An 8,919-nucleotide genomic window follows, 5' to 3' on the forward strand; every position below is an offset into this window, starting at 1 on the left:
CTAAGAAAGAAAATGACCAAAAATATTTTATTAAAGATGCAAAAGACTCTTATGCTCTAAATATATAAATACAAATAAATAAAGAAAAATCTCAAATTATTATTTTTTAAATATTTTAGATCTTATTTTAGAATTTTTAAAATTTTATTTTCGTTTTTAAATTTGACATTTTAATTTTAGATCTTATTTTTGGAATTTTTAATATTTTTTTTAAGTTTGAAATTTTAATATTTATGTTTTTTGAATTTTGAATTTTTTTTAGTTTTGTTTTGAATTTTTTTATAATTTTTTCCAATTTCATTCGAATTTTTCTGTATTTTTACGTATTTTTATTTTATATTTATTTTTCAAGAAAAAACGAAACCGAAATGTCGTTATTTTAACCTGTAAAATAAACAGTACCGGTCGTCTATGAACTGAAAAACGTCGTTGGAGGTTTATTTTGATAAAAATGTCACTTTGAAGATTTAAAGTGATAGTGAAAAAACTTTAGTGTTTAAAGTGGTAGAAAATGACACTTTCGGTGTTTAAAATGCGTTTTTCTTGATCAATGATTCAAAAAAAATATAAATACGAAAAGTAAACTTAATAAAGAAGGTGAACCACAATCTAGTCATAATATTATTATTTATATATATATATTTCCTTCCTAAGCCGGAGAAGAAGAAAGGAAACTTTCAAAGGAGGAGGAGGAGCAAAGATCAAATCAAACTTTCCCGAGAAATCTCCGTCGGCGAAAATTTGTTAATGCATCAACAATTAACGGGAGAGAGAGACTGAGTCTTCTACCACCTTCTTTCGATTCACCTCGCAGCTCTCCAAAGGACTTGCGATCATGTCGTCGGAGTTGAAACAGCTAATCGTCGTTGTTGAAGGCACCGCTGCCTTGGGTCCTTATTGGCAGACCATCGTCTCCGACTATCTCCTCAAAATCATCAGGTTCCTTTCTTTCTCCTCGATTTTTGATTTTAGGGTTTCTGAGAAGTTGCTACTGTTCGAATTAGGCCTTAGGGATCTTCAATTGGTAGATCGAGCCTCGTTTATCTTCCCTTGCGAGTAGTTTCAAATGGTTTGCCTCTGGACTGAGTGATTACTGTGTCTCGATAAGTTGATCTTGCTGAATTAGAAGATAGGTGCCATGATTTTTACTTGTACATTTGTATGGATTGGATTAGTCTTCTGGGTGGATATTGAGAACATAGTCACTTTGTTATTGGATAGATAGTTTTTTTTAATTGAGTACGTTAAACCATGCGAAAGAACACTATATCCTGAGATTGCTTTGTTGTATGTTAAAATCCGTCACGTGTTAATGCTCTGTTTATGTTTGTCCAGGTCTTTCTGTGGCACTGCGTTAAATGGAGAGGTACTGTATCTGACTCATCCTCGGTTTTGTACATTACTAAATACTTGTGTCGATTGGTAAACAACGGTGTATCTGTCAATCATTGCCATACAAAATTTAATTTGCAGAGGAACCCTGTTTCTAATGTTGAGCTGTCACTGGTGATCTTCAATTCTCATGGCTCATATTGTGGTATGTATTGCGCTCTATTACTGTTATATCCGTTATCCAAATACAAAACATTTTATTGTGCACTTTTTCCAGGGCTTTTTTTTCCGTTTAATTCTGATTATTTCCTTCTTCTTAGCGTGCTTGGTTCAACGGAGTGGCTGGACGAAAGATGTTAATATTTTCTTCAATTGGCTTTCGTCCATACAATTTGCCGGTGGTGGTTTCAATGAGGCTGCCACAGCCGAAGGCCTTGCCGAAGCATTGATGGTGGGAAACTTGATCTTTGGTCATCTATACAGCAACTTGAAATATATATGTTTGGGCCACTGTCTTTCAAGCGACTTTCGACTAGTTTAGTTACTCAATGAACTATTTCTTAAACCTCATGATTTTCCTGTCTTTCTTGACGCAGATGTTTTCTCCTCCTTCAGGCCAAGCGCAACCAAGTAATGATCTGAAAAGGCACTGTATCCTAATCACAGCCAGCAACCCTTACTCGTTGCCAACACCTGTATATCGTCCAAAATTGCAAAATCCGGAACGGTATGAAAATGGCCATGCGCAATCTGAAAGTCGTTTATCAGATGCCGAGACAGTGGCATCATATTTTTCTAGGGTATTTTTTTTATGAATTCCCCCTGTATCACGACTTGCTACAGTTGATTTTTTAAAAATTGGGAATCACTAACCTACCATATTGGTGTGCAGTGCTCTGTTTCATTGTCTGTTGTGTGTCCAAAGCAGCTTCCAAAAATAAGAGCACTATACAATGCGGTGAGACTGCATGTCTATCTACAATTCAGTAGATCTTTAGCTAGCATAAAATGTTTTTTTGTCAGCCAGTTCTCTGTGCTACAAACTGAAGTAAGATAGTTTTATGAAAAAATGTTGAGATTTTTTCTTTTAAATGCAGGGAAAGCTCAATCCACAAAGTGCGGACTTGTCAATTGACACGGTTAAGAACGCATTCTATCTTGTCCTGATCTCAGAGAACTTTGTGGAGGCACGTGCTGCCTTAAGTCATTCTGCTACAAATTTGCCACAGACCACCCAAAGCCCTGTGAAAGTGGACAGGGCCACTGTTGCTCCATCTCTTCCAGTCACTGGCCAACCTCTAGCTCCTGTGCCATCAGGTTTTTCTTCTGACCAGGACCTTCTTTTAGTGAACTATCTTGCGTTCTTTTTTGATGCGTCTTTCATAGTTTGTCTTTGCTTCTTTCTATGTAAAGATCACTTTTTTTGTTTGTTCAGCCAATGGACCTATTATGAGTCGGCAACCAGTCTCTGTCGGACCAGTTCCTATTGCTACTGTGAAAGTTGTAAGTCTGTTTTGATCTTTTTAGTCAGTTGGAGGAGGTTGCTTTTATTGGCAACTAATTCCTGTTTATTTAATAAAAGCTATACATAAATCGCAAATGGATTGTAATTTTATTGTATGATACTTGATAAGACTTAAGAATACTGTTTTAGATTCAATTAAATTGATCCAATGTTAAGTTCTTTTGAATATCTTGTTTAGATATCTGATATATGTAAAGCTTGTTAATTGGATTTTCTTGGGATTAAAATTCAGGAGCCTAGCACTGTATCTTCTATGGCAGCAGTTCCAACTTTTCCTCATATCCCGTCCGTAGCTGGGCCTGCTACACAAGCAATTCCTTCAGTTCAAACATCTTCAGCATCGCCAGTCTCTCATGAAATGGTCACCAAAGCCGAGAATGCACCAGATGTTAAGCCTGTAGTTGGTGGAATGACGCCACAATTGCGTACTGGCCCTCCTGGTGGAGCTAATGTAAATCTGCTGAATAATCTTTCTCAAGTTCGACAAGTCATGAGCTCTGCAGCTCTGGCGGGTGCATCCTCGTCGGGGCAAAGTGCGGTTGCAATGCATATGTCAAATATGATATCAACAGGAATGGCTACATCTCTGCCTCCTTCACAAACTGCGTTTTCATCTGGACAGCAGGGAAATACTTCAACGGCTGGTTCGGGTGCATTAGCGGGGACTGAACAAGCGGGACAAAGCCCGGCTCCTAATAATGCCTTTAGTCCTCAAACAACGTCGAATGTTGCGTCAAACCTTGGTGTTTCGCAACCAATGCAAGGGATGAACCAAGGAAGTCATTCTGGAGCACAGATGATGCAAAGTGGAATTTCCATGAACCAAAACATGATTAGTGGTATCGGTCAAGGAAATGTCTCCTCTGGAACAGGTGGAATGATGCCTACTCCAGGAGTTGGCCAACAAGCGCAATCAGGAATACAACAGCTTGGTGGTAGTAACAGTTCATCTCCTAATGTGCAGTTGTCACAGCCATCGTCGGGGGCTATGCAGCCTTCTCAATCCAAATATGTTAAAGTCTGGGAGGTATTGTCAGTTTGCCTTGTCTGAAATAGCGGTGGTCTTATGCTAAATTAACTTACATTTTCAAATTCATATAGGGAAATTTATCTGGGCAGAGACAAGGGCAGCCTGTTCTTATCACCAGACTTGAGGTGTGTGTTTAGGGCATTGACGGTCACCTCGATTGGCTCTTTTTCCCCCTTTACATATTTTCCGGGATCACATCCTTGTTTAGTGCTTTAACCATTGAGTTGTGGTAACAACTTTGTTTATGTTTGACAGGGTTACCGAAGTGCGTCTGCCTCTGATTCGTAAGTTAACTAATTTAAATGTAGAAATTGTTTTACTTATTAACGCTTTTCAAGCGAAGAACAGGTTTCTGTTGCAGTCTACTTCTTAAAAAAATCTCTGCTTTCTCTTTCTGTGCGTGTCCCCAGGTTGGCAGCCAATTGGCCACCGAATATGCAGATCGTTCGGCTCATATCCCAGGATCATATGAATAACAAGTAATACTTTCTTACTATGGCATTTGTGGATATTGTTTTCGTGTCACTAATATTTTTTATCTGCCTTTGTATCAGGCAATATGTTGGCAAAGCTGACTTCCTTGTGTTTCGGGCCATGAGTCAACATGGGTTTTTAGGACAACTTCAGGATAAGAAGCTTGTGAGTTTTGTCGTTATTTTACGCTACTTGTCTGATATTCCTACTTATTTCACTCGTTTATTCAAATTTAATAACAAAAGGATTTAATAGATATGAGGTCGACATAGGTGTTAAAAATGAAATCCATGCAAAAACATCTATTAATCTCTTTCTATGCCCTTTTTACTCATTACGACACCTACACTTGTTGCCTTGTTTTGTTCGCCTAATCATGTGTCATACTTGTAACATCTTCACGCTTAGTTCTTGTGGAGTTGTATAATATAACTGTGTCTGCCTCTGAAATGCAGTGTGCAGTCATCCAGCTGCCATCACAGACTCTGCTTCTCTCTGTCTCTGACAAGGCCTGCCGCTTAATTGGAATGCTTTTTCCAGGGGTAAGTAAGCACTAATTAAGGTGTCTACAGATGATTTCACTTCACATGTATCCAATTGTTTAGTGGCTCTTGTGTTTTATTTCCAAACTGAATGCTAAAGGAGTCTGTATAATCCATCTTCACCAGTGGTCTCTACATATCGGTTTGATTTAAGTTACAGAATCGTTTGTTTTTCTGTGATGGTTCAGGATATGGTTGTGTTTAAGCCACAAATTCAAAATCAGCAACAGCAACTACTCCAACAACAACAACAGATCCAGCAGCAACAGCAGATCCAGCAGCAGCAGCAGCAACAACAACAACAGATCCAGCAGCAGCAACAACACCATCACCAACAGCAACAGCTGCCACAACTCCAGCAGCAGCAGCATCAAATGTCACAGCTCCAACATCATCAGCAGCAACAGCTGTCACAGCTTCAACATCATCACCAGCAGCAGCAGACGTCACCGCTGAATCAGATGCAGCAACAAACTTCGCCACTGAATCAGATGCAGCAGCAGCAGCAGCCTCAACAGATGGTTGGGTCAGGAGTAATGGGTGGCCAAGCTTTTGGGCAAGCTCCTGGAAGATCACAACAAGGTGGTGGTGGCGGAGGGCAGCCTACCATGCCAGGAGCGGGCTTCATGGGATAAAAGCTTGATATCTCTTCAGTTTTTTTTACTTTCTGCTAATTAGTTTCATCATATAAACATAACTTATATCTGTCTTCTTGGCCAACTTGATTAAGACCATTGTTTAGTTCGTGTCATTTGCCTCTGCCTGAAAAATGGCATCCTCATGTGGGCCTCTGATCATTAACTAAGCCACCAAATGACATTGTTTTATTGTCTAGAGAAACATATTAATGTGGTTGTCTTTCACTTTCTTCCTAGTTTAGTCCTAAAGCTCTCGGTGTTTATCAGATTGACAAGTTAATAAAGGATCAGTCGTGATTGGATTTTTTAGTTCGTTTGCACATATATGAAGGATACATCTATTCTCTCAGCTTTATTATAAAAAGGTTACATTATTGTCTAACTAGGATTTCAGAATCTCAATACATCTTTTAAAGCATCTTCATTTCAATATGCTTTAGCTTCTAGAGAGTTATAGATCTTATTCCAATTGGCAATTGTAATTGCTCAGAAATCACAATTTAGCTAACTCCATATAGTCATCTTGTATTTTTCATATCTTTTAAATAACTTAATGCATAGAATCGATGAATATAAAATTACACCAATGAAGAGTTTCAGAGAAGCCAACGTTTTGTTTTTTTTTTACAATCTCACATATCTATCTTATTAAGACTAAGTACAAACTGGATTTGTTTGGAAACATGTATAGCATTTTTTTAAAAAGTTTGTTTGGAAACATAGATTGTAGTTTTTTAAAAAAAGTTTGTTTGGAAACATGGATTGCAGTTTAAAAAAAAAGGTTTGTTTGAAAACATAGATTATAGTTTTAAAAAATAGGTTTCCTTGGAAGTTTTAAAAAATAGGTTTCCTTGGAAACATGGATAACAGTATATTAAGAGAAAAAAAGTAATGGGCTATATTTTTAAGAAAATTTGAAAGTCCATTATATTATGAGAAACTTAACGTATAAATTATTTTAGTTCAAATATTTGGATAGAGAATCAATAATTATTTTAAGTATTTTGCTGTTTTAAGAATACTTTTAATATTTTATATATTTACTATTGATTATTTGTATATATTTTCAAGTATTTAAAACAGCTTAAAAGTATCATATATATTCTAGATGTTTTAAATATATTAAATCTAAAAATAATTAATATATATAAGTATATAAATCTATTTCGGATACATTCGAGTGCCCGGAATACTTCGGTTCGGTTTCGGTTCTCTAAAAACTAAAATTTTGAATAATTCAGATATTTAATCAATTTTGGTTTGGGTTTGATACTACTTTTTCGGATCGAGATCGGTTCGGTTCTTCAGATTCGGGTATTTTGCCTAGCCCTTATATTATTGACATGAAAAACAAATATAAACATATTTTTTAAAATACATCCGCGCGGGCGCGCGGATCAAAGTCTAGTTCCCTTTACAACTAGAGTCTAGATTAGAAATTCAATATTGTTCTAGAAATAATTAGCTTCTATAACTCTGTGAACCATAAAAAATGTAGAATCAAAAATTTGGATTCTTTTAGCTGAATGTGGAGAGAAAGTGAGAGAGATGTTGTGTTTAGTTCATAAGAATGGAGAAATAAGAAGGGTAAATCGATTTTGGGAGCATTAAGAGCTTCAAATTGGTGTGGTTGGGGTATTGATGACAATGACAATCTTGTAATTACTTGAAGATGATGAGGATGAGAGAGTAAAAATGTCATTTTCGAAAAGAAAAAAAAATTGATGGCATTTTCGTGAATTATATGAACTTGTGGGGTGAATAGGACAAAACTAATTTCCAAAAAAAGAGGTTAGTTTTGTGTTTGACTTTGAGTTTTAGGTCAATTTTGCAAAAAACTCAACTTATAATTAACGAGATTCCATATATAGAACGCGCATAAGCAAAAAAAAAATGGGGGAAATTGTCTTTTTTGGTCAAAAAAATGATAACTATGTCCTATATGTTGTGAAACTAGAGAATATAATCTGTGTATTCTTGTTTTTGTTATTTCATAAACATAAAGTGTGCTCTTTATATATAGGGAATTACACCGTCATAGATTAATAGAAAGACTAAAGAAAGGAAACACAAATATGGAAAGAGTATAAATCATAATCTAATAAGAAAAATGCAAGATGCCGATTCTCTCTCTCTCTCTCTCTCACCTCACGGCCGACTCTCTCTCTCTAGCATTGGGCCAGTTATGGACATCCACAATATGATTTATAACACTCCCCCTTGGATGCCATAACCATACATGGATTGTAATACGCTTTAGATGTTGTCTCATTAAAATCTTACCAGGAAAACCCAGTGGGACAAAACCATGGTGAAGGAAAAAGAGTACAACACGTATTACTCCCCCTGTTCTGGACAACTCGCGGTTAGCCTCATGAACAGCCAAGATCTCTGAATGGTTTGAATATGTGGCCGCAATCGTCTGCTTCATGGAACGCCATGATATGGCCGTTCCACCATGTGTGAAAACATAGCCTGTCTGTGATCGAGCATTGTGTGGATCCGAAAGATAACATGCATCAGCAAAGCCAACTAACCCTTCTTTGTTATGGTTAGTATAAAATAAACCCAAGTGTTTCGTTCCTTGCAGGTACCGAAAAACATGTTTAATCCCGTTCCAATGCCTTTGGGTTGGATAAGAGCTAAACCTAGATAGTAGGTTCACGACAAAGCATATGTCTGGCCGAGTGTGGCTGGCAAGATACATTAAAGCTCCTATAGCACTGAGATATGACACTTCGGGACCAAGAACATCTTCATCGTCCATCTTAGGACGGAACGGATCAGTGTCCAAGCCTAGAGACCTCACGACCATGGGGCTAGACAATGTGTGAGACTCGGCCATGTTGAATCTCTTGAGTACTTTCTCTGTATATGCCATTTGATGCACAAGGATTCCATCATTAATGTACTCAAGCTGTAATCCCAAACAAAACTTTGCTTTTCCAAGATCTTTCATTTCGAATTGTTTCTTAAGATATTCAACTGTTTGGAAGATCTCTCCAGAGGTTCCTAGGATATTCAAATCATCAACATACACTGCTATAATCACAAAAGCTCTGGCCGAATTTCTTTATAAAGATACAAGGGCTGATCGGATCATTCTTGTATCCTTCTCTCTCTAGGTACTCACTTAACCTATTGTACCACATTCGACCTAATTGTTTTAATTCATAAAGTGACTTATTCAACTTTATACAGTATTGTTCTCGAGTACTCGATTTGTTTTTCAACTCTGTACACTCTTGAACTTTCATACAAATTTCATTATTCAGTGGACTATATAAGTATGCAGTTACAACATCCATTAACCGCAAGTCTAAGTTTTCTCTTATAGCCAGACTTATCAGGAATCTAAAAGTAGTAGCATCCACCACA

At 36.9% G+C, this 8,919-nt stretch overlaps 1 protein-coding gene across 1 annotated transcript; it reads left to right on the top strand.

The window, feature by feature from the left end:
* Positions 1-640: 640 nt before the first annotated feature.
* On the top strand, positions 641-5,766 carry LOC106295338 (mediator of RNA polymerase II transcription subunit 25-like). Its single transcript, XM_013731212.1, has 15 exons — positions 641-939; positions 1,336-1,366; positions 1,474-1,537; positions 1,653-1,783; positions 1,929-2,132; positions 2,225-2,290; positions 2,430-2,649; positions 2,768-2,835; positions 3,090-3,884; positions 3,959-4,012; positions 4,143-4,171; positions 4,298-4,366; positions 4,442-4,526; positions 4,817-4,903; positions 5,092-5,766. The coding sequence occupies exons 1-15, from the start codon at positions 836-838 to the stop codon at positions 5,536-5,538; spliced, it is 2,454 nt and encodes an 817-aa protein (XP_013586666.1). The 5' UTR covers positions 641-835; the 3' UTR covers positions 5,539-5,766.
* The last annotated feature ends 3,153 nt before the right edge of the window (positions 5,767-8,919 follow it).

Source organism: Brassica oleracea, chromosome C5 (assembly GCF_000695525.1).
Source record: "Brassica oleracea var. oleracea cultivar TO1000 chromosome C5, BOL, whole genome shotgun sequence".
Taxonomy (NCBI): domain Eukaryota; kingdom Viridiplantae; phylum Streptophyta; class Magnoliopsida; order Brassicales; family Brassicaceae; genus Brassica; species Brassica oleracea.

Bases quoted from the DNA above. Each gene is read 5' to 3' on its own strand.
- LOC106295338 (XM_013731212.1), top strand. From the start codon at position 836: ATGTCGTCGGAGTTGAAACAGCTAATCGTCGTTGTTGAAGGCACCGCT. The intron at 2,650-2,767 runs GTTTTTCTTCTG...TTGTTTGTTCAG, and splicing joins TCTAGCTCCTGTGCCATCAG to CCAATGGACCTATTATGAGT. The intron at 2,836-3,089 runs GTAAGTCTGTTT...ATTAAAATTCAG, and splicing joins CTATTGCTACTGTGAAAGTT to GAGCCTAGCACTGTATCTTC.